At 42.5% G+C, this 26,629-nt stretch overlaps 1 protein-coding gene across 2 annotated transcripts in view; it reads right to left on the bottom strand.

Moving 5' to 3' along the window:
- Nucleotides 1–15,848: 15,848 nt before the first annotated feature.
- LOC147642515 (autophagy-related protein 2-like) overlaps nt 15,849–26,629 on the bottom strand; it is a 51,849-nt gene continuing 41,068 nt past the window's right edge. The window contains exons 3-13 of one of the 2 annotated variants that reach the window (XM_086807158.1): nt 22,897–23,045; nt 22,625–22,821; nt 19,251–22,502; nt 19,047–19,159; nt 18,728–18,941; nt 18,502–18,615; nt 18,311–18,418; nt 18,064–18,199; nt 16,896–17,089; nt 16,612–16,808; nt 15,849–16,519 (exon numbers count right to left, since the gene is read on the bottom strand). In XM_086807158.1, the coding sequence (XP_086663284.1) occupies nt 16,459–16,519; nt 16,612–16,808; nt 16,896–17,089; nt 18,064–18,199; nt 18,311–18,418; nt 18,502–18,615; nt 18,728–18,941; nt 19,047–19,159; nt 19,251–22,502; nt 22,625–22,821; nt 22,897–23,045 (4,735 nt within the window). In that variant the 3' untranslated portion in view covers nt 15,849–16,458. The remainder of the gene's footprint in view (nt 16,520–16,611; nt 16,809–16,895; nt 17,090–18,063; nt 18,200–18,310; nt 18,419–18,501; nt 18,616–18,727; nt 18,942–19,046; nt 19,160–19,250; nt 22,503–22,624; nt 22,822–22,896; nt 23,046–26,629) is intronic. The other variant, XR_015267188.1, reaches the window with a different exon arrangement.

The following is a 26,629-nucleotide window of genomic DNA, read 5'->3' as shown; positions in this document are numbered from 1 at the left end:
TTTTAGATTAGAGAAGAGATAAAAATATCTTATTATTTTTTAGTTTAAAACTCCTCCACACATGTGAAATAAGGTGCCTCCTTGAAGAGCCCTCTTCTCCTTACCAAGGTGTCAAAAATGTATCATTATATCCAAAATATCTCATTTGTTTAGTAATATTGATAGTTTTTTACTAATAAACCTTGTATTCAGTCAACTCTTCATTTTATGTGGGAATTTACTCATTTTTGGGTATTTTTCTTCTATAAATTAGATTTATCTCCTCCCCCAACCTTAATTGGACCATAATCTAAAAATTTCTGAAAATCTAGACCCTTAGGCTAAGGTCCTTTATACCTATTTTCAATTAATTACAATTGCACATTGGAAAGTTCTTTTTGAATTTCTATTTCAGGGGAAACCATTTTAGACACTAGGAGGATTTAGACACTAGGAGGATTTTTATATCCAAAAATATCTCAATTTTGGATTACCTCCCTCTAGACATTTTCTCTCTTCAGGCCAAAAATAGGGTAAAACAGGATAAGAAAGGGGAACTGGATCTTCATCTGTCATTAAAACGGTAACGTGGCCAAAAGCCAATTGTAGGGTGTCCCTCCTATGTATCCTACTCAATGTTGCATCTATTATGGCCCATCCATCCCCTGCTAAAGGAGGATATCTTCACGCCGCATAGTTCTTGTAGGCATCACATGAAACTTCCCTTCTAGGGATTATTTCTAATGTGGAACAAAAGTGTGACTGTGTCAATGCAATGAACATGTGAGAGGCAACTGTGGTGACAACGGTAGGTGTTTCAATGTGGGTTCCCCCCGAGGGAACGCCATGTTTCATAGGATAGTAAATTGTTACTAGCCTCTATATCAACAAGAGCTAATTTTTGGACAAATCTGGTTGGTGTGGTCATTTATAACCATAACCAAGCTGGCTTTACCTCCCAATCTTCTTCTAAGTCAACTACTTGGCCATGTTGACCATGATATGCTTTTGCCTTAGCTTGGCTTGCCTCACTTTGGCCTCTTCTTGCGTCTTTTTTTTCATATCCTCATGGTCTTTTTTCCATTGTTTTTTATCATGGATGGCTTTTAAGGTGGCCTCTGTGGTGAGAGGTCTATAGTAGCATTTGAGTTTTCTACCGTTAAAGTAACCAGCCATCTCAACACCATCCAGTGTTTCAATGTGCACAATGCCTTGTGGTGTGATCTCGAAGAATAGGAAAGGTCCTAAGCCTCTAAGCTTGAGCATTTTCTTATGTGTTTTTATGCTGAATAAGGGGCCATGTCGCCCTCATTCATCTGCTTATCCTTGAGTTGGTCATCAAACCATTGTTTACACCTGAGCTTCTCTACAATCATGCTGTAGACTGCAAAGAGGTTGGTTTCATTAAGCTTTTCAAGTTTGAATAGGCGACAACTTAAAGCATTTTTAGTGAGATTTTCATGTGCTACAACATGTAGGCTTAGGACTAAGAACTCCATGGGCATGACTACTTCAGTACCATAGGTTAAACTGAATGGGGTAGCGTTAATTGCTGCCTTATATGAAGTCCTATAAGCCCAGAGTGCAGTTGGGCAATTTCTGTTCCCAGTCATTTGCAGCTACCCTCCACTGTTTTGGTGAGAATGGCACATAGGGTTTTGTTTGTGCTGTCGGCTTGGCCATTCTCTTGAGGATAGTAAGGGGAGGACTTCCTATGGGTGACAAGGAACTCTTGCAAGATGACTTTGATTACCTCGTTGATGAAATGTGTTCCATTGTCGCTAACAAGCTTGAGGGGGCAATTGAAGCGTGTGATCACAGACTCATAGAGAAATTTAGCCGTCAATCAAGCATCAGCTTTGTGGGGGCTACACGAGCTTCTACCCACTTGGTGTGCAGTAGTTCGTGGTAACAATTATATATCTAGCTTGAATGTATTTGGTTGTCGGTCTGATGGGTCCTATGAAGTCTATGCCCCATTTTTCAAATAGTTGTCACGGGACACGATTGGGGTTCAGGGGCATGTGATCCTTGAAACAAGGGATTGCTATGCGCTAGCATTCATCACATCGTTTGACATACCAACTGTATTAGCACTTAAAGTGGGCCACCATAACCCAGCTATGAGAACCTTACAAGCAGTGATATCTGCTCCAAAGTGCCCTCCAGCACAAGCAGAGTCAGCCTATTCAAGGAGGAAGACATACTCATCTTCTCTAACATGTCTTAGGATTTTGTCCTTGCCCTACTTGTAAAGTTGACCCACAATAAGCTGGTAAGGGGTCGCCTTTTTTATTAAACGATGGGCACGGTCCTTGTTAAGGAGAGGATCAACTGGTAAGCCATTGGCTAAGAAGTGAGCCACTTCTTCGCCCCATTTAGGAATTAAGCAAAGTTGGAACAGGGCGACGCTTGGTAAATCATCATCTATTCCCGCTGGTTGTTCGCCATTGGGAATCCTTAACATATGATCTACAAGAGAATGTTGGGAGCCTTTCCTCGCCGTAATGGTGAAGTCAAACTCAAGCAAGGTAAGATTCTTCTTGCCACAGTAGTGTGGACCAAAAGAGAGCTGTTTGCAAACTCTTTTTGCCACATTTAATTAAAATGCTCATGTGCTTCCACGACACCACATATTTTGGGTTTCTAAGTTGTCTGGGAAGATGTACCATTCTGGCCCAGGGAATCCCTCAGACCTATGAGTTTTATGGGAGTGTGTACTCCTTGATGGGTAAGCTCGAACAACCTGTTCAAGCTCTTGCGTGGCTATATTGGGCATATAGGCTAAACTAAGCATGTATAATGATGTAACCTCTTGCCCATCTGCCATGGCAAACCTGTTGAAAATACAAGTGAATAGGGTGTGTGTGGGAACAAGCTCTTGGATAGAGGCTGTAAAAGAGGAGATGTAATTGTGAAAGAACCTGTGAAAAGGTGAGAAGAATCTACTGGGAGAGAATAAAGGGTAGCATGAGAGAATTTAGGAGTGTGGAGTTATTCTGGGAGATATTCAGGGAAAAGAGAAGAGGTGGAGAGAATCAGGCAAAAGGTGGAGATATTCTGGGAGTGAATCATGGAGAAATCAATGGGATTTTATGCTTGATGTAAACTCTATAAATTGAGGCATAGCCCTAATGAGAATTTGCTGGTTTTTGAGTATCCATGCCTACATTAATCTATTTGCTAATTATTCACTAATCATTTGCTAATCACTTTATTAGCAACGTTGATTCTAGTGTATGATCCACCATAGCTCATCATTATGCTCAAATTTCAACATGGTATCAGAGCCATGCCTAGAATAAATTAGGTTTATGAGTCTATTAGTTAATTAATGAGGATTAGTAGATAATTAGCAAAAAAAATCAATTTTTAGTGAGTTTTCACTTCTCCTCTTCACCCCCAGCCGTGGAGGATCTCTAGCATCTTGCATAGTCAAAATTAGGTCTTGTGCTTCTAACACAAGCTAGCCAACATCATTGGCTTCAAGCCCATCCAAAGGGATCAGCAAACCGCCGACGAATGCAGCCGGAATGACGTTTTTAGCAGGCGCCATTTTTCTTAGATGAATTGGTGATTTCTACTTCCACAGATCAAAGGTTTCTAATTCCTCTTATCCCAAGGGGTAATCAAGCATGCTCTACAATTTGGTGAAGACAGAATTCAGTTTCATCAAGTCTACAGTGAGATCCAAGCTCTTCATCAAATCTACAGGTGACTTTGGTAAAACAGAGATTAAGCTTTTAATATTTGGTCAAATCTTGTGTTTCTTGGCTTAATCCTCTACTAGACTCATTGCTATTGATGCCTTTGAAAGCATTTGAGCTCATTTGAAGTGGAAGGCACCAGATCTGGACTCCCCGCATACTCTGTTTTCTACACACAAAACAGAGCATTAATTTGCTAATCAGTGATTAATCAGTGCTAATCATTGTATTTTGGTGCAATTGAGGGTTCAAATTAACCATCAGGTATCTGATACAGATCCCTATAACTTCAAATTGAAAATCGGAGTTGGTTTGATACTCCAACCATCCCGTACAAATTGGTTACCCTTGATTTAATGTAATTTCTGGTAAAATTGTGCTGATAAAATTGTGAAAATCATCATTTTGCATTTAACCTTTGGTTAATGCCTGTAAATCTCACTCAAATTCAAGATTATTCACAGCTAGATTTGCATTTGGGAATGTGCATGAGAATGAATGCTATACGCATTATGTATTGGACACATTGCATCAGTGTAAAAATGGGAACAGACACTGCCCTTGTCCAAAATAAGGCAAGAGGTAAGACCTCCCGCATAAATTTGGGTTTGCATTGCATAATGACAAAAGATAAACATAAAAAGCCCAAAGGAACTGTCAGCAAAACATTGAAACATGTTGCTCACATGGAGCAAAAAGACCTGACGGACAAGCTCATGGCCCCAGCCATGAAAGAAGAAGAATATCTCTTCCCAAGAAGAGGATCCACACCAAGAAGATCTGAAGGAAGACATGGACATGAGAAGAGAAGCTGCCACAAGAAGAGAAGCTACCCCGAGAAGACTGAAAGAAGAGACGGACACGTGGAGAGATGCTGCCACGAGAAGAAGATTGAAGACAAGAGAAGATGTGAGGCTCCAAAGAGTGAGGAGCCATGTGAAAATCTCTGAGAGAGAGAGAGAGAGAGAGAGAGAGAGAGAGAGAGAGAGACCCCACAACCCAATGTAACCTGCCCCAATAAAGTAAAACCACCTCTGAGCGACCGATGATGTAGGCCACATGGTAGATGTATGTGTGAGCACTTTAGTCAAGGTCGCGGGCACTTATAGTAGCCTTGGACACATAGAGAGAGAGTGTGTCAAGGACTATGGAGTTTAGGGACTTGAGGCACTGGTCGCGGACTGTCAAGTAAGAAAGAAACTTGATACAGGGTCCAGGTGTGCTGAGATAACTTGAGGGGAGGAGTAGACACTGGTCGCGGACTATCAAGTAAAGGGAGGCAAACTTGGTATAGGGTCTAGGTGTACTAGGAGTATTCACTTGAGGGGAGGTGTTGAAAATACAAGTGAATCAGGTGTGTGTGGGAACAAGCTCTTGGATAGAGGCTGTAAAAGAGGAGATGTAATTGTGAAAGAACCTATGAAAAGGTGAGAAGAATCTACTGGGAGAGAATAAAGGGTAGCATGAGAGAATTTAGGAGTGTGGAGTTATTCTGGGAGATATTCAAGGAAAAGAGAAGAGGTGGAGAGAATCAGGCAAAAGGTGGAGATATTCTGGGAGTGAATCATGGAGAAATCAATGGGATTTTATGCTTGATGTAAACTCTATAAATTGAGGCATAGCCCTAATGAGAATTTGCTGGTTTTTGAGTATCCATGCCTACATTAATCTATTATTCACTACATCTTAATCATTTGCTAATCACTTTTTTAATGATGTTGATTCTAGTGTATGATCCACCATAGCTCATCATTATGCTCAAATTTCAACAAACCTTGTACCAATTTTTCTAGGAAAAATGTCTAGGGTAGCAAAGGATATGCATCCAGTTCTCAGAGTCTTCCGGCTCTGAGAAGTGGAGTGCATCCAATTCTCAGAGTCTTCCGGCTGTGGAAGTGGAGTGCAATCCTCACTCTCCTTTTCATCTTCCAGTGTGTTATGGCATGTCTGGCATAGATGGACTTCACTAGTTTGTGTAATTGTGACTGAGTCCTCTCTGCAAATGGTTTGCCACACGCATGGGGTGTACTTTCCATGTGTGTAGATTGATCTTGAAGGTAAGATCTTTTCTCCAAATAATGTATATGTAGTCAGTATCCCAAATCATGGATCATCTTGGATTCTTGCATAAAGGGTCTGCCAAGGATGTAGTCGTATGAAACTGGCTGACGTCCAAATTCATCACCACAAAAGTGTGGCAGTAGGTGGTTCCCAGAATCTTAAGTTTAAAATCCCTTAATAGACCAATGGGTCTAGCACTGGTCCATCAGTGAGTTTGAATAGCAATCGGGTGCTATCCAAAGCAAGCGCTCCCTATTTTTCCCAGCATTGTTTGGTCACAATGCTCACTCTGGCTCCTCCATCCAAGATTGCAGTAACTTGTTGGGGCCATCAAAAGTTATCGGAAAGGCCGCATTAAGTTTATCACCTTCAAAGTATTGTCCGACTTTGTTCACTCAAATGGTAGGAGTCCCTTTTACCTTAAGATGTATGTGGATTTCTTCTTCCTCAAATTCATCAAAAGATGTCGGGCTCCATGGTTTTGTGCATGCCTGCCCTAACGTCCCTCCATCCAATCTTTTAGGTCATTCCATAGGCTTGGGCTACCTTGGATCAAGGTGCCAATAGGGATTTGGACCTAAGAAGAAAGGAAAGAAGAGAGATCTGGAATGTCTCTTAGAACGGAGGCTATCCTTTGAGGAAGGTCATGTCTGCTTTGTCTCAAGCTTTTTGAGGTGTATGGGATGGGAACATGGATTTTTGCATTGGTTACCCTATTAATGTTCATCTCCCAAGTCTCTAAGATATTCTACCACCCTGTCTCCTTGTTGGGGGATAGCTTCTACTTTTGTTAACTCTTGCAGGAGTGGTTGGTCTGGAAGCTCGCCAAGGATAAACCTTAGCATCATGCACAGGTATCTAGTTTGAGAAGAGAACATCCCTTGAGTGTGCCCCATGTCCCTATTATATAGGAGGGCCATCAAGTTGACTCTCCATTTTCCATGTGTGACCCTTGGATGCCTGACCCTAACCTCAATCCTTAAGGTTAGCCCTAACCCATGCTCCACTAGAGCTTGTTCCATGCTCCCATGCTCACAAGCCTAATGTGGGTTAGCCTCCTAGTCAATGCACATAACAAGGATACACTCCCTTCCATCTAGCTTATGGCATTGATGTGGTAATGCCTATGGAATTTTTAGTTCCCAACCTATGAATTTCCATACAAGAAAGGCTCACTGAAAATGCATTAGCCGCTGAAAGGTTGGTTAACTTGGAAAAACTCAATGAAACCTGACTGTTGCATCACATGGGCTTATGGTCAAAAAACTACAGAGGAAACACTGGTTTGACCATAATTTAAAACACAAAGAACTGGAAACAAGGAGACCTGATCCTCATGTATGGTGTGAGAAGAAGCACCAACAAAAAGAAACTAAAATACAAGGGGTTAGGGCCTCTAGAGTGTCCGAAATCACCCCTCAAGGGTCAGTCCGAATTGAAACTATCGAAGGGGTAGAAATGGAAGGGTATATCAACGGAAGAAAACTCAAGAAATGTTATGGACCCCTGACCTAGGAAATGCTCGCACAAGAGCATCTCCTAAAACAAAAGGAGCTAGTCAAGGAAAATATCAAACAAGCTCCAAAGGAATCCAAGGCGAGAAGGAAGCCAAATAAAAACAAAGACTTCAAGGGAGAAAGCTACACGTAAACATGGCTTCACTCACCTTGCTTAACAAGGATGATTTGGATATTGAACATGCACAACTCAGTGTGTAAAAGTCTCTACAAAAGGAGGGTCACATGACAAGCATCGCACTAATTGATATGGAGTCAAGTCATAACTTGATTTCCTATGAGACATGGGGGTAGCCTTAAACAAACCCCCCTAGAGGCAACTAATGTAGAGGTTTGAAATGTGCATCCATTTGTTACACATACAATAGGGCTTTTGAATATAAACATCTCAATCACAAATAATCCCTTGGTCGAGAAGGTGTTTATTATGCCTGCAAGAACCATGGAAGAGGAAATGCTTCTTGGATGATCCTAGATTTGTGCCAGCAAAACAACTGCCACATTCAATGGGCAAAATGAGAAGTACAACTCAATGATGGCAAAGAAACCATCACCATGCCATTACGGAGTTCATTTAATAAGGGAAAATAGGCAGTGACATGCAACATGGAATCTCCTATGCCACGAAAAACAAAAGGCTTAACAGAACAAGCATCCACATCGAAAGATCATCCCTCTTCAAGAGAACCAAAGCAAAGGCAATACAAGTATCCAGGCAAAAAACAGTGGGTTCCCAAGGCCCAGATTTAAGCACAAGGATACTATGAGACAGACAAAGCCTCATGGATAATTAAGCAAAAAATACATGCTACGAGAAAGAGACAAGGAAAGCCAGACAAGGACATGAAGCTGTATTCAAAGCAAGCCCGCACACAACTCAACATTTAATGCGGTGGGTTCGAAAAGACTTACTTAGTGGCACAGGACGATTAGCAAGGAAACAAAATAGTATGAGTACCAAAAACAAATCCTAAACCCAATTCCGCACATGTACTTCCAGAAGAACAAAAGAGTGCCATAAGCAAAGACACGACCAAGTCCCAACTAAATCAAGTGCTAAGGAAGTACCAAAGTTAATCTAGAAAAAGAAGTAAGTTCAACCAAGTAATCAAGGGAGAGCAACACCGCCCATGTCATCCACCAAGGAGGAAAAGCTGAACCAAGCCGTGGACCAAGGTGACAGAGACATGCATTCACATGAACAGGAAACAAAACAAGTTCACCAAGATTTGATGGATGTACTCCTCTACTGGATGGAGGGAAAAATCATAAGTTCTCACTCAAAACTTAAGCGGTTGCAACAACACATACCCACAGGCTCCAAAGTACAACATTGGTTCACGTGTAGCAGCACTAAAAGGAAGGAGGATTATGAGGGGCACCCAGCTCCAACAATTGGATACAAGGTAAAGGGGTATGCTTTTCACGTCGTGAAACATGCTCATTCGTTTCACGTGTACACTTCGACTCCTCAAAATGCATAATATTTCCTTGGAATGTTTGAGCATATAGAAAACAATAGGGTATCAATATTTGCATACATAAGGGTACAAGCTGTTTCACGTTGTGAACCAGTTCGGACTAGTTCACTTTGTGAAACACTCGGGATTATTTCACATTGTGAAACAATTCAAAATGGTTTACGTCATGAACTGAATCCTGCCACTTCATGTCGTGAAATAGTAAAAAGACCTCCATGAATCGTTGGTAGACACGTGGCATACCCAATTAAGATGGCCACCGAGGGCCGACAGCTAGATCATAAATACAGCTTTTTTCTCGTTTTTGTCATTTTTCATCGACTGACTTGTTTGTCTTCTTGGTATCATCGTCTGCATCGTGTTCTGGAGTGCGATCATCGTCGTCAATGTTCTCCCTCACGTGATTTCTTGCGCGACCATCGATTCTCAGGTAGGAGCTCCTCACACGTTTTTTATGGTTTCATTCATTTTAATTAAATCATTGGTGAACCATGGTTTCATTTGTCTTTGATTCAATCATCTATGTGCTTACACACACATTGCCTACATCTGTTATGTTCTTGTTTTCATCTTGTCATTCATGATTTCATGTTCTCACCTACCAAATCTCATCATAAATGCATACGGGAATGGCCTATGAAATAGCAGTTTGCTATTTCATGGAGTCAACTGAAAATCTTGGGTTGGGGAAAATACAGTAAATTATTAACATTAAATTGCCTACATCATAAACTACTCATCAACGCTGATAATCATCATAATGCAACCTACTTTTTCCACGAATTAACACTTGCTACGTCACAGGTTAAGCCTTTCATGGCTTAAGCCCTTCACGGGTTAAGCCTTTCACAACTTAAGCCCTCATGTCTTTACACTTCACGAACTAACCTTTCACATGCTAACCCTTCACAAAAAACTACTTCACGCTCGGCCATTTCATGGCCTCCTACTTCATGGATTAGAACTGATTCCTGACAAAAACTAATTCACACACATCCCTTCTTGATCCAATGCTCACGCTTGACATTTCACGGCCTGCTACTTCATGGATCAGGACTAATTCCTGACAAACACTAATTCACACACATCCCTGCTTGATCCAATGCTCACCACACTAACACACTTCCCATCATACATCCATGCATATCACTAAAACACACACACATCAAAAAAAAAAAAGAGGAAAAAAGAAAAAAAAGAAAAAAAAAGAAAAAAAGAAAAAAAAGAAAAAAAAGGAAAAAGGTGGACCGCAAGCTCCTACCAGTCAGAATGATTGATGTTCTTTTCACATGTTACAGATGGCCCCCTCCGCTCTACTTCCAAACTAGAGGTTGAGGGGAACCCGCCGGTCGTAACTCAAGCCAATACCACTGGGTAACTAGCACCATGCGGCACCAAGCTAACCTACCTTGGGCCATATGCCCAAACAATCCAAGGTACAATCATCCACAAAGACATTCCAGCACACGGGAAGATTATGTTCCAGTATCATAGCCCATAGTGTTTAAAGATCTTAGAAGATACAGATGTAAAGAACAAGCTGGAGAAGGTAGGCCTTGGCATAATGGTAGAGATTCTCACCCACAATAATCAACCCAACACTTTGTGTGAAGTTTTTGAAGACTTATGACAAAAATACCAAGAGGGGTACAGTCACAAAGACGGATGGGTCCACTGAGCAGGTCCTCATCATCGAGGAAATGATTCTGGAATCTCTGCAGTTACCCCCACCCATACCGACACATGTCCATACCATCAATCAAATTCCCATAAAGGATATGCTGAGGATTTCCTTCAACTCAAATGGAGCAGAATACGAGAATATAAGGGATGAGCTAGATTAGAAATCTTGTAGAGCAATGTCAATGCTCATGCAAGTAAAGCTAGTGGACAGGTATAACAGGGTCCCTCTCATCTGAATAGCAAAAGTCCATGAGGAAAAACAAGAGGACTGGGCTTGGTATATCCACCTTGAGATGGAGAATTACCTCAAGTCACACCAATCTAAGTCCATGAGGAAAAGCAGGAGAACTAAGCTTGGTATATCCACCACCACGAGATGGAGAATTACCTCCAGTCACACCAATCCAAGGGCCGATCGATGAGGTACATGAACATCCCCCTCAAGATGATATCCAAGCTATTACTAATGCAAATATTCTTGAGTCTTTGTCAGTCCTGCAAGCAACCAACTCTTGAAACCAAAACTCATGTTCAAGGTGTTGAATCAAATCACACCATTTGAGCCTACCAGAAGAATCCTGTCAGATGCATACTCGAACATGGAGTCAAGGAGATAGCCTTACATTCCATACCCTCTCCAACCTCAATTCTAGACTTAGAAGAGCTTTTACCGATGGGAGGAGAAGGGACATTGTGGGAGAATGTGGCTCGTCACACCAAGGTGGCCAATCCGCACTTAGCTGATCTACTGGAGATAAGAATTGTAACATTCATGATGATCGGCTATTGTTTCTGCGCACATGGCGCAAACAACACCCAATGCATACAAGGGGAGGCTATACATCAATCCAAATAGATGATACCAACCCTTGCCTGGCAGATTTTAGCATATAACTGGAATGGTGCAAGGAGTATTTGACAATCCCAGAATATAGTCATCATCAGTACCAGTGCTCGCCTCCAGCATAACGAGTGGATCCCCTATTCATGCCACTTAAAAGGCACCCGACTCCACTACAATCCCACGAGGCAAAGAAACGGGATTCTCATGTCTGCTATACAACTTCCCTCACTTCTCCATTCCAGGATATAACAAGTCAAAGATAACAATCGCTCACATGGATATGAGCATGGCGTAGAATTCCAGACCTAGTTACAATGAGATTAATGATGTTGATCGTAGTTCTCATCGATCAACCAAAGAAAAGAAATGATGGATTTGAGGCGGAGCAGCATTGATTTGACATGAACAGAGGCCCAACAGTTGAAAGAGGCATGATGCTTTACTATCATCGCCTAAGGTGTCTTCTAGGTTACATGCATGTCATGGTCAAAGACATAGTCGACACCAGGTTTTGGATATCCCACTCAGCATTCCGAAGAACCCTTAAAAGCTTCAATCCTGTCAAAAATTCTACAGACACGAGTTTGGTGACCAGGTCTTTTGACCTAGGTAAAGATTTTGAGGACAGAACCTACATGAGGTAGAGGGCGATGTTAATCCCATTTTGGATTAACAAAGGTGCTCCTCCAATTCAAGAAATTAATAAGTGTTATGTAATGGCGCTATAAAAGTTATACATTTTGAGATACTGGACACCCAAGGCCTTAGTTATAGTAAGTTTTGGGTGCCCAAGTGTGAATAAGTGCCAGTTGTATAAAAGGAAAATTCTCATAATGAAAGGACACAATCCCCCTTTGTGCTATGAGAGCTCTTGCTTTGTCTTGTGTGTGTGTGTGTGTGTGTGTGTGTGTGAGAGAGAGAGAGAGAGAGAGAGAGTGAGATTGTACTTTAGTGCATGTTCCTCTTCTATGCATATGTGTATGAAAGAATGAGAGGTAGATTGCCTTGCATTGTGGTGAGAGAGACTCTGCGGCGGTGACAGCATGGAGGAGGTGAAGATTGGAGAGGTGAAGCTTCCAAAATCCTAGCTTGGGGAGCTTCAAGGAAAGTGAGCTCGAAGCATTGATAAGTACCCAAAAATAGTTGTTGTCTATTGCTTCTTTCAATTGTGAATGGGTTGAGTTCTCTCTTGGGAGGTGTGGTAGCCCATAACATATGGGTATGATAGTGTGTTGCCACCCGCTCTTTTTGCATATGGCACAAGGAGTCTTGTACGCAAAAAAGAGCAAGTTTTGGTAAGACACCATACCCACATTCGGCATCCAATGGGGGTGAAACTCTGCAAATGTGGGTCCACATGGCTACTTCCCCCCCACTCACAAAGTTTCATCTCCATTTGATGTCAGATGGATGTGATGGTGCGTTGCCATTGCGTTGCCACAAGCTCTTTTTTGCATATGGCTGAAGCGATCCCGTATGCAAAAAAGAGCAGGTTTAGGTAGGACATCACACCCATCTGGCATTCTGTGGGGGGTGAAACTTTACAAGTGTGTCCATGGGGTTTCTCTCCTTCTAATTTCAAAGTTTTATCCCCATCATGTGATAGTGTGTTGCCACCTGCTCTTTTTTGCAAATGGCCCAATGGGTCCCATATGCAAAAAAGAGCAGTTTTGGGTAAGCTAAAGCATGCCTATTACATGTGCCTTGTCATGTGACACCTTGAGATGCATCAAATGTTAGATTAAACAGATATGCAGTGTAAAAAGGGCATTATGATGGGTCCTTAGGTGATGGGTTGTACAATACCACTCCAAGACACTTTGATGTTTCTGTCAGTAACTCTAGGGTCCCCCTATCCAAATGTGCTTGAGTGGCTTTTGGAGTCGAGGTTGCAATGAGTTACAATAAGTGATGTGTGTGTGTGTGTGATACCTACTCCTTCACTAGTGTGTGAGTACCTACTCCTCCACTTCATTTACCTAGACTTGCACTTTGACCCTCATGTGTATCGCATCCAAAATAGGCCACTTAACTTGAGCTTAATGCTTGTCTCTCCAGCACAAGTGATCATGTGATATTAAAAAAGACCTTGTGAATAACATTGAGCTATGCTTAGGATTTACACTTGGGAACATTTTGGCCTTTAGTAACCTGACACTTGACTCTTATGCCCTTGGTCCATTTTGGCTTGCTGACATTTCAGTGGGTTTCCCTCTAGTCTTTTTTATTTTACCTTAATTTCCTTGATTTACTATTGGGTAAGCAGGTGGGTAAGCAAAAACTTAGCTTGACCTATGATTTGGCATGAGGGTGATAGCATCCTCTGTACAAACAAGATTTTTACCCATGTCAAGATTGAAGATTTTATGGTATTTGGGCCTTTTAGGGCGAGGTTTTCTTGTCGACCTGTTTTGGATTTAGAGGAACCTTCTTCATGCTGGAGGTTAAGGGGAGGTCCTGAATTTGCCATTTGATTTGTTCTTGCTCTTCCATGATCCATTGTTCCTCTACTTTAACCTTGCCCTTGTTTGTCCTTTTAGGTACCCATATCTGCTTTTGTCTTGGCTAGATTGTGGATTAGCTTTGAGCACAATGAATATTTTTGACGTTCTTTAACTCATGTGCTCTGTCGTTGGTGATGACCCCCTTTTATGGACTTAATCTTTGGCAACCAGATTAAGCCTTGTCCTTGGTAATAGCCTTGGGCCTTGGGTGGCTGTCTTAATTCCTCACCCACTGTTTCTCCCTCGCTTTGGGATCCACACCAACTTGTCGTATGATGTCCTTTGTAGGAGAATACTAGCTTTTGGGATGCACACCCGTTTCGGTTTCTTTACCGTGGTGTCCATCGTGTAAAGTGACCATAACTCTTGGGTTATCTAAGATTTGTGTTTCACATCCAAGCATAGCCAGAAGTGAACATTTCTCCAAGAGCACCCCATTATCATCAATGTAGATTGGAACTTTCACAATTTCATGATACTCATAGCACTGTAGCATATAGGTTTCGTTTGTGATTTGCGTGCAAACCTATTCCCTGATATTCTCGCTGACAGCTCTTCTTTCTCCAATCATGAGTTTCTTGAGCTCTCTCAATCCTTCCTTCTTGATAATTGATCCATGAATACCTAATGCTCATCGAGTTCCATTCCCACTTGCAAGAAGCTCTCTAGGTTTATACTCCACATTACTTACTCTTTTGTGGTGAAGGACTCTTGGTCTTCTTACTAGTGTCTATCGCTATAATAAGGGTGATTGGAACCTGACGATTCAAAACCAGGTGATTAGAAACCTGTTGATTGGACACCAAGCAATCGATAAAAAAATTGAGCAATCAAACTTTAGGCGATCTAAACAGTGCGATGTGAATCAGCACGATCTTAAAGTCCACGATTGGAGCATTTCACCCCGGGCCCAATTCCAAAAAGCAAATAAGGGAAAGCGCCCCAACACCATTTCCAAGGCATCCAAAGTTGATGGAGGCTTCCAACACTGAGGGAAGGGTAGGCGTAACCCATGAGGATTCACGTGCAGCCCAAGGATTTCGTGCCCACCAGGGAAGTTTATCTCATTTCTCCAAGTGAGGAAGGTATGTAAGGTGCTCTTTTTTGACCTTATACCTTAGAAATGGTGAGAAATGCTCATGTGGTGAAGTCAGGAGACAAAATTGCACACCATCCATACCAAAAGAAATGATATAACCCTTCCAACCTACATGAAACAACATTGTTATAAACCATTAAAAGTATCAAATAACTAGTCATGAGAAGAAAATCCACATGCTTGGCATAATTTTGAATAACTATAGATAATGGGAGACTCATCTATCCCAAACATGTCCATCTCCCTCCACCAAATTTACGCGATAAACATGATCAATTAGTTGTGACGCTACTCCCAATTTCTACTATTAATAAAAATGTGAATACTCTCAAGGTTAAAAAGGATGTTAGTACTAATAAAATTGTGAGTAGTCACAAGGTCAAAAAGGATGTTATGTACCTTACGTACCTGAAGCTTACCTTGGGTTTGTTTACCTAATTTGAGAGTTGGAAGGCGTGGGTGGGATTAGGGATGCAAGCTAATTCTAGAGGTTAAGGCTCATACATTAATAATCCCATAAGTCATGGCTATTTATAGCTATAAGATCCAAACATAAATATCATGGAAGTAATCTTAATGTTACCTTTTACTTAGGTCACTTGTGCTACCTTGATACCACTCTTTGCTTGAGGACAATTAGACTTCATGTGGCTCTTCTCACTGCAAGTAAAGCATCGCCTTCTCGAAGTTTCTTCGACAAGGGGTTCTTAGGAGTGGATTTATTGAAGTTTTGGACGGCCTTTCCAAGTTTAAACTTTTGTTTACGCCTGGATATCAAATCGGTAGTGATAGTCTTAGGATTCTTCGAGACATTCATGCTCAGGTTGGCCATCATCTCATTAAAGATTTTAGCAAAGAGGATGGCTATGGTTCCTCTTCACCCCGAGCTTATGATCCTTGGACAATCACAGATCAAGAATCCACACGATGTGTGAGGATCCATGTGCCGCACAAGCTTTCGTATAAACCATACTAAAACAACCATCTGTTTCCATTGTTGACATGTGATTTGATTCAACTCCTTTCATACATTACATGTGTACAAGTACAACATTCCTTAAGGAATGATGATGGTAGGGAAAAATTTCCCTGAATAATATAAATAGTTGGGGACACCTTTGTAGGGTCATGCTTTCTAAGTAGCATAGACCCATTTTTTAAAGCTAACATGAAACGAATCTGACAATCCTATTATTACCGAGTAAAACACAGATCTAAAGAATGGAACCAGATACATTACCCTGGCTTTATATCACAAAGTGCAAAGGGATTTGGTTTCCGTCCAATGAGAAACCAACCCAATATGAGCTCGAGCATGTGCTTGCTCAACTTATACACGGAGATATTCTACACTCATGCTCTGCTTGATTGGGGGGGATACTGTACACTATACACACCTATGAAGGTTGGCAATAAGCTTCTCATCCCAGAACAGTCTGTCACCTTCAGAGGACAAGTTGTCTTGCTTTTCTGTGTTCCAAGACTGCATGACAGTTAAAAGGCTGGTGTGTATCTTTTGATACATCAACTCATGCCAGAAAACGAACACAAAGGATACTTAAAGCGGATATCACATTTGGATCTCACTCAGGTGGTGGGCCTGAATGCTTCTCTTCAGACTCCCTTTTGTGCTCTGGGTCGAGACTGCCAAAAAATAAAAATAAAACACGAGCTCACATCCAAAAGCAAACCTTAATGCTTACGGGGCATGCAGACATACACCTTGAGAAAAGTACCTGTTGCGCACCCCAAGAAGGGCACGGTGTACAGCCCCGGCAGCAGCCGCTGCTGGTGCAACTACTGCCACAGGGGCAGCTCGCAGAGCACTCACAACAGCTGAGCTTGTACCTTCTCCTCTCTGATAGGCCTTCAGTGGGTTACCTATCAGAGAGGATGCTGTCCTTTCTAATCCTCGAGTAAGACTTTCACATGTCTGTAATGTCTCCTTCCTTGTTAGAGCTCTGAAAGATGCAAGGCAGTTTATCTTTAAGGAAAACAGTGAGCTAATGCATCAAAATACCTGCTGCAGGCCTTCACGCATGTCTCCCGGTTGACCAACTTTAAATGGCATGTCCACCCTCTCAATAGAACTCAACAGACCCACAGACCCAAGAGCTGATTCTGTATAGAGTAGGATCTCATGAGCCCCAGCTGCCAATAGCACTCCAAGTCCAACGGCTTCAAGTGAGATGCTTCGCAAGAACGCTATAGCACCTGTGGGCCAAACACCAGCAAACTTTGCGAATGGCCAGCTAAGCCATGCATAAACACTAAAGCAAAGGGGTGATAAAAACATTTCAATTATCAACACCTTGACATAACATGCCAACACAAATGACCAGACAACGCAAGCACATTTAAAGCCTTGGTCCTTGCATAGAGGTACAAGCTGATTGTTCAGAAGACCACAACGGACAGGCTTCTTCATCCAAGTCCACCCCTCTGCAGGAGCTGAAAAGAAGATAAGGCCACAAAGTTCCAGTGGAGAGCTCCTAACTCAAGGTAGATGATAGCGGACAGGTGGTTTAATAGATGGGATGCAACACGCCTCCTTACTATCAGCCAGAATGCCTCGCATGATGCAAAGCAAGTAGCCTCTCACAAAATGAGTGCAGCTATTACTTCTTAATGATCCGAGAAATGTATCCTGAACCAAGTATATCCTTGAAGGACCTGCTCGTCAATGAAGTGTTTCTCCAGAAGTGGAGTTTGACTATATGGGAAAGGAAAGATGGATCCAAGTATGACCATTACACCACATATGACCATCTTTCCTTTTGCAGAAAGAGATTGTAGAGCGATGAGCCAATACTGCAATATGCAATCCACAAAATTGCTACCAACCAATGAGAACCCCATCATTTGAGATGTGAGATGGGGCAACAGCATGGCAGATTGGAGTCAGAGAGGACATGTAAGGTATGCTCCTTAGGGGTACGGGAGACTGGGCAGTATACTTTCTTAGAATCCCAGCTTTTGCTACTGTCTACATAGATCCTTAAGGAATGTGTTGACATACATATCAAGGAAGTGTTAATCACCAAGAAGTACTCACAGGACAGGACATTCACATATAGCACACTAGGGTAAACTCTCAAGTACTTGCATGATTGGGTCTCATAGGCCGTATCTGGCCTCAAAGGATGATGATATGATCTATCTAAAATGCAAACCAAAACCCTTCAAACCTTTCTGCATTCCTCGAAGCAAACGGCAGCGATCTCTTTTGTAGTGCTTAGCTGGAAGAACAATGAGTTTAGCTATTCCAGATCCTACAGCAAATAAAGGCCGGATAGGGCCCAATCCTTTAAGGAGTTTATGGATCTGTAAAATGAGCAAAAGCACCTGTTAGAGAGACACATTATGAGGTACAAGCTGTACATTTTCCTAGCTACAGTCCCCTAAGCCCAAACACTCTAGCAGGCAGACTATTACCTGGTTGTGGGATATATCTTCCAGCCACTCTCCCACCACTATGCCAGAGAGAGCCCCCCATCCAAGTACTCCTGCAGTTCGGACATGCTTCAACTCAAGCTCAATGCCCTACACGGATAGAAAGAATGATCCATCTTAGCATCAAAACCTCTCAAAAAGCTCTTATTTTCTCTTAAATATGCTCGCACAACCTTCCATGTAACCAGATTGAGCAGTTCTAAATAGTTCCCAGCCCGAAGTGCTCTGATGTCTACATGCCGGGGGACATAGTCGACTCTGATACTGAAGGGATGCAGCTCACACATCTGAAAGAACAGTCCCACATGAGAATCTTCTCATTTCGAATCCAATTGAGCACTTGTGCATGTGAACTAGCCACCATTTGAATGAAAATACACATGACTGGCAGTACTTTACCTGGAAGAAAGGAAGCAAAGCTTCTTCGTTCACATCAGACCCCTCGATATCAAAAATAGAACATTCTGAACCAGCTGAACGTGGAGAAAAGATCTCTTCATAATCTAAATGTAACTGTTGAGATGAGGTGGCAGAAGCACCAAAGAAATTCAAGAGAAAATCAAGATGCCGCTGGTCAAGGTGCAAGAGTATAGGTAACAAGTGCACAGACAACCTGGATGATACACAAATTCAGAATCATGTAGCAGAGCATAAGTTAGAGGGTATGCTATCGTAAAAAAGTAGTAATATTAGCCCTCGAAGTTGCATGAAAAGTTACCGATATTCTTCCAAAGGGACCATAGGATCAGGCCTCACAGATTCAAGCTCTAACTTCAACGCTTTTGCAGATGACTCTCGTGGGCAGGATTTAGACTGGTAGTAACCCAGCACCTTCATAGCCAGATACAAAGCTCAATAAGACTGACCTAAAACATGTAAAAATCATTGAAGCATAAGAAGGATATTGGACACGACGACAGACCTTTTTCCACGGTGCATTCTTACTGCAGTCATAAATGCAGACATCACGAATGCTTACAGCCAACATTGATGCATAACATCCAGTTTCAGGGAACATGTTGTGTTGAAGCTCCACGCCATTGAAAATCACTTCCAAACACACCCCCACTTGCCTTCCACCATGAGCTTGGCTTGCATAGGAAAGCCCCATCGAGTCTTTTGTTCTAGTAACTAACCAGTCAGAACCCCCATACAATCTCCATCGGAGATTCAAATCTTGAAAAACCACTCTACCAACTGATTGTGGATATTTGAGTGACAAACCAAGCCTCTTGTTTGAGGTATGGAACAGACTGCCTCTTTGCTTTTTGGACCCCAACCTGTTGATCACCACGGGGACATGGTTCTCCACAACTTTGACACTATGGCCATCATACCAACCTCCACTGCCCTCGCCTGTGCTCAGCGTGTCAAAATCATCTATAGAATGTTGAGAGTGCTGCAATAAGGAGCCACTGCCCTTACAGCTAGAGTTTTGAGAAGAATGTGGGGATGAATTCTTTGTGACATAATAGTCCTCGATGAAGGACGACACTTCATTATTTTGTGAAACAGGTGTCCATAAGTCTTTGGCTTCCCCCCCATCACGAGATAAATGATCCAAAGAGCTGTAAAGGCTCTCATCTGCTGCATCATTGCTACTCAAGTCGGACCTCCCAATCATTTCAAACCTCTCACCCATTTCGGCCTCTAAATCCACACAATCGCATGAGGAACTGTCTGTGTGCAGAGAGCAACCTCTGACAAAGGTTAAAGCATCCTCTAAAACGCCTTCAAAAATCACTTCATTTTCACTATTTACAGGATTTGAATAAGATACATTATTATCTGTGCTGCCATCAAACGACTGAACCCCAAAGCACTTCCCGGAACGGCAAGCATTCGGCTCATCCTCGTTTTTTTTGTCCATGAAAGGATGCTCAACCTCAAGTGCAAATAATTGCTGTAACTGTGCAATAAGTCTACCCAATGCAGCAGTTGTGTCATGGCATGTGTCAAGTCGTAGCTGATTATTTGCACATTCAACCTCCCACTGAAGCCCCTCTTCACCATTGATGCGAACGACAGCTTCCATGACTGCTTCTCCAGCCACTTTTACATAACCAGCCTGATGCAGAGACTCTGGTGTGTAATCCAAAACCCTGTGCCTCCTCAAGGTAGTATCAACCAGTAGAAGTGCTACATCTCTAAGCCAAATTTTATACTCTTTGCTGGCAGTATTCGATATTGCATTACTTGAAACAAGTACAGCTGCTGCGGCAACGGCACATGCCACAGGAGCAAATTGGTCCATGTCACTTGATTGAGCTTCTCCCATGCTCCTTGCTCTAAGATTTGCTGCAGATACAGCCTCTTTGCCAGGCTCATAGCATAAAGCCACATCATGCAAATCTAGTGAAAACAAGACACAGTTGTCAGCAGAGGGAGAGTCATCTTTTGTTTCAAAAGTACCAACTCGTAGCACCACAAGACTCGTTTCAGCTGCTGATGGGCTCCAGCTCTTTTCATGGATAGCTTGATCAGCGGGTCCCTTATCTGCATGTTGACTTAAGAAAGTGATCAATCCCGGCAACCAATCCAGCCGACCTCCATGTGCCATAAACGTGCAACCACGAATGGTAACAGTTATTAGCATGTCTTCTGCATGATCTCTGTCAGGCCATGATATAACTGACAATTCTATGCCAGCAGAGCTTGTAGCCAAGGCATTTCCCCCTCCTCCATCACCCCGCCCAAGAGCATCATCTCTGCAAGTCAAAAGCTGCATTTCTCCACAGCTCCTATCTACCAGCAAGCCCCTGACATGGCCGTTTTCATGACGCAGCCAGAAATAGCTCGCACTCTTTATCATCCCTAGATTCACAACATGCAGTATTTGAAATCTAGTGATACAGATCATGTAGCTGTCCCAAGGACTGTTTCCTTTCCTCTCAGGTGGTATCAGGCCTGCATTGGGCTCAATTACTCTGGGGTGAGCGATAATCTCCACCTCCCCAACATCCACTAATATTGATGTTTGATTACTGCCCTTGTGCTGGGTATTCAAGGAAGGGCTTCCAGGATCCAGTGTCTGGAGTGTAGAGGTGTCAATGAGTGAGCTCAAAATCCCAAGTACAACAGTATGCTGGGAGCCAAAAAGCTCCACTTTTACATGGGGGATAGTTACGTGAACATAGGTAGATGAGCATACTAGGATATCTTCACGTATTTTGCAATTGTTCTCATCCATCACTTCCGTAGCAGTCGCTGCTGCAAACTCAGAGTTCATCTTTCTACCACCAATCCCTCCTCTCTGCTGTTCTGTCACTCCATTCCATGCCCGTTCAGCAAGCCAGATCCCTCCACCTGATTTGCTTCTAAGAAAGACTTCCATGGTAGCCGCTTCACGACTGCACAGTGAGATACTGAGAACCTCCTGTGCATTGAAACCTATAGCCACATGCTTTCTAGAGCCTTCCACATTTACTGAAGGAGAAACAAGATAAAGGGAGCTGTCTTTCAAAGCAAGTGTGAAAGAGCCAACACAAGGTGGATCACCCTTTGTTTGCACCATATCTAACAGTTTCACATTGAGCAATGGCCTCTTAAAATTTTCTGCAGGTGCAGACAGATCAAGGCACAGCAGGTGGTCTTTCAACAACTTTGACCCTGGGGAATGGGGCACGCAGGCCAAGAGACGTAAACTTGGAAAATACATATCAAGATCTATGTTTCTTCTACTCGACAAAGAAGCTCTGGTAGTACAGCCTATATCCATGAGATCATTGGTGGGATGACAAAAAATATCAGCCAGTTTGTGTAGTTTGCTTATTATAGAAGTATCAAACCACACAATTAGGGGTTGAAAATGGATGTCAATGTCTGTAAGGCCCTGTGACTTGCCACCTTTGTTGTCACTGGTAGAAGTTGGAAAGTCGTGCTTGGCATCCACCAGCCCAGCTGCAAGATGACCCTGATCTGATAACCTCAAAAAACATTTCTTTGTGACAGCATTGCTTTTTACCAACTTCCTGCCTTCAGAAAGGGTTACAGGGAATTCGGGTAAGGAACGTTCTACCAAGGCCTGCAAAGGTTGAGCAGAACAGCCAATCGTCTCTAAAATAATGTCCTCATTCTGCTCATGTAAGAGACCAACATCTTGCCGTTGGTACTTAATCTCGCATGCTTCAATCTGCTTCAGTATCAGTTTCCACTCCAAGCGCCTTTGAGAGACCTTCAAGTAAACAGACCACCAAGATTCGCATCAATCATGTGCACCAAATCCAACATGTGCCACCTGAGAAAATCCTAGGGTTGCACGTCACAAGCAGAAGCCCATGGAATGCTCAAACTTACCTGTAAAGAGAGATCAATATCCGAAAAGGCAGCCTCAATGTGATCATCCCTTGGGTAATCAGAGTGCACAGTAACAGCTCCCATGTCCTTTCCAAGCACACCATTCATCTTCTCGTGTGGTGTGTCCCCTTCATTAAATATAATCGATAACCCACCCATCTTGATCTTGAAATCATACTCAACCTGGCTTGTTGACTCTATTGCATACCACAAAAAACACTCAGAGCACATTGATTGAGAAAAAATTAGGGTGAGAGATATAAAGTACACACCCTGAGATATTAGAACTGATCCGGATGCAAGGCTGGATGCTGCTGTTATGGCACTGAAGGCTGAGCATGTCCACCTCCACAGCCCACTTCCGCTCAGACTTGCCTGGCTGCTTCTTGTTCCATCCAAACAATCAAAAAACTCCTCGGTGCTGTAAAACCACAAGATATAAGATAGAAAACCACAAACAAGATAGGGTAATACTCGAGAGACAGGAAACCTGCAATACCTACAGCTCTTTCACTGCCAACAAAATGTTTACACACTCAACCATACATACAGCTGTCTCATAGTCCCACATGATTACATACATGTGTGTGCCTCTAGACTTAACACCCAACCATAAGCAATATGTTCTGCTTTCACTCCACCATTGAGGAAACCTACGACCGAACCCATGAACATAACCTAGTGAACCCTCTTCCTGTGGATTACTGATAAGCCCATGCTAAGCTTAAATTGCAGTAGATATGCATTTTTCTAGATCACAAGGAAAACAGAGCTAAAGTTGGGCATGCTAAGCAGGTACTAAGCCCAAAGATTACATGAAAAGACCAAAAACGCTGCACTTTTGATCCTGAATGATTTGAAGTTCTGCAATTTTTCAGCAATACCCATTTTCCTAGTGGCACTGAACTTGATTAAGGATGATCTTCAAGCATGCTCAGATCACATTGTAACGCACCTCACAGACATTCTCTTCTCTGATTCCAAGCTTATTAGGCCATAAGATGGGTAGTGCCTGTAATGTGCACAAACGGCAGCCACAACCTATCTTGGAAGCTCTTGGGCACCCTTGTGACCTCCTGCTTGCCAAGTTTCCTCTTCTTTTGGTCATGTTAGGAAAATGCAATGTAAAGTGTGTATATCTTGTGGGAACAACCCCTTGTAAAGGAAGTGTGCTTTAGTGTAGGAACCTCTTGGATAGGATCTTATAAAGGTGACACCTCTCCCGGACACTTGGCACTCTTGTTGATGTGTCATATGTGTTGGCAACACATGCTTGTATCTTGTTACGGGGTCAAAACCTATATAAAGACCTAACAACTAATGCAAAATATGATTGCCAAAGATGTAGCCTCTCTTGCATCTTGTGTTTAAATTAGGGTTACTCTTTAATTATTGCTTTTCAATCTGAAGCCCCAAATTATAAGTCAATAATTAGAATCAGAGCTTGTCGGCCTCCTGCTCCTGCACTTCCCTTGCTGCTCACGCATCCGCACGCTCAAATCTAGCCGGCATTCTGTGTGCGCTTCTCTTCTACCTGTCCATGAGCTGCTTGTCAACGATTGGGACTTAATCTCTCTAATTACTATTGATTAGCCTTCAATCATCGAAAGGACACCAGTGAAGGGGGCCACACCCTGTCCCATGGGTCATCACCAAAGGACACGTCTATTCAAAGGGACACATCTATTGATCAAAGGATGCATCTCTACGTCCAAAGGACATAACTATTCATTCAAGAGTTGCACCCTTTTGTCACGGATGTGCCTCTTCATTTGTACCTATTCAGGCCCTATTTAACAAGGCCTTGTGTCTCAATGCAACAACATAGCTTTCCGCTCTTTGCCTCATGTTTACTCAAGTATTTAAGCATTAAGAATCATGTTTAATTAAGCTAAAAGCTTAACACTAGTATTAGAGCAAACAAACTCCAACCTGTAGGATGCCCGCAACCAAACCCTAACCCTAAAAATCAGAAAATACTAACCCTAGAAATCAGCCAGTCCTAACCCTAAAATCATCCTTAGCAAGGGTTGTATGGAAGAACTAGAGAGAATGACCCTTTCAATTTTGCCCAATTTTGCATGATATATTTTTCTGTAACACAAAAAAAACAATGGCAAGCCTGCAACCACACCAAGGGTTCCCAGCCTTGAGACATGCTTGATTTGGCTCCCTTCCCATTCCCTTCTAGGTCTCGAATGCTGCTCGCGTGTCCCTTCAGGCTAGATCAGCTCTTTCTACAAGCGCCACCCTTCATAGAGAACCAACACAACCCTTTCGTTTTTTTTAACAAAATTTATAAAAAAACGTAATGTTTTTAAAACATTAAGGCTTTCAAGCCTTAGCCTTTTAAATTAAGGCTTTTACAAAAGCCTCCCCATGGGTTACGTAAGCAGTCTGCCCATCCTCAATGGGCCGCCCACGCACCTACAAGCCCACATTTATATAAAAAAAAGAAGCAATGGTGAATTGGCCAGCTGCTTACATGAAAAAAAAAAAAAAAACACAACCAACAACCCTGCAGATGCAAACGCGGCTAGCCCAGAGAAGGAAAAAAAAACCACCTGCAAGGCGTTTTGGGGCTCCCTCATATAGCCGACCAGCCCGCGCTTCTATGCAACCTTCAAAAAAAAAAGTGTCCCTGGCTTGTTACATACACATTGTTACATACACAGTACAAGTTTCCCCATGTGATTGGTTATTGTAGCTTCGGCTTAGCGCTTGACTCCTATAGTACCTGCATTGCGACGGGCTTCTTGAAACACACACATCTCACGTATGATCAGCCCATCTACCTTGCTATTTTCATCATTAAAAAAACACAAATAACAGCCAAGACCATGTGGCACTTTAATGTTCAGGAAACCCACAATTCATCATCATACAGGTACCACACATCAAGGGTGCAAATCAGGATCTATGGTTAAAAACATGAAAACTCCCTCTGCTCCCTCTTCATTGCCAACAACCACTCCCAGTGCTCTCGATTCTAGCTGATCTTCCTACCTATACAAGATGGCCTCTGGGAGCCTCTCCAACTTGCAACCTATCCTTTCCAGTTCATAGTATGCCTCTGTTTCATCCACCTACTGATGGTTCTCACTAGGGCTCAAAGGCGTCACCACACACAACCCCCAAAGCTTCAACTTGCAAAGTCTTCATCTCAATCTACTACTACTATGGAGAACAAAACCCACCAACCTGGCAATCCAACTCCAGTCAATTGGCAGCAGGCTTTATAGTAGATGCAGGAACAGTTCTAGCAACAACTTCAAGAGTCCATGGCCACATTGGCTTGTAAGATCCAGCAGTTGCAGACGGATCGCCATTCTCATACCACTTCTATACCAGCAGTCGACACTATAGCATCAATACCAAACAATAAAGACAACATTCCCCCTGAGATGGAAGATGACAATCTTAAGACTCTTTATCGTCTTTTGCAAGCTAGTAAAACAAAGAAATTGGAAATTAAACCCCCTGAGTCCTATGGAGGACAACGCAATAAGCATACACTTGAACAATGGCTTTACAAAATTCGCCTGTATTTTGACCCGATGGTCCTTACCGATGCCAAGAAGATTACATTTTCTGCATCCTTACTTAACGATATTGGCTTACTTTGGTGGCAACGATGACAGCATGTTGGAAAAATAATTACGACGTGGAAAAAATTTGGGCGGGTCATTCATAAACAATTTATTCCTATCAATGCAGATTTTCAAGCCCGAATTCGTTTACGCCACTTAGACCAAGCTGGTTTTCAGGCTTCTTATATCTCGCAATTTACTAATCTGATATGGGATATTGATTCTCTGTTCCCAACGAATGAGCTTCATGCCTTCATTGAAGGTTTAAACCCCACACTTCGTACCAATGTGCAAAAGTACAACCCTGCCGGCCTTGCTACTGTCATTCATTATGCCGAGCATGTCGCGGATTTGAATCTGAATTCTCAAACATCAGCCTCTTAAGGTTGTTATGGTAATGGTTCACGTATGGCTC

The sequence above is a fragment of the Cibotium barometz genome, chromosome 1 (genome assembly GCF_041138505.1).
Source record: "Cibotium barometz isolate CiBa-2024 chromosome 1, ASM4113850v1, whole genome shotgun sequence".
Taxonomy (NCBI): domain Eukaryota; kingdom Viridiplantae; phylum Streptophyta; class Polypodiopsida; order Cyatheales; family Cibotiaceae; genus Cibotium; species Cibotium barometz.
The sequence above is the reverse complement of the archived record's forward strand: the minus strand, read 5'-3'. Positions and strand labels throughout refer to the sequence as shown.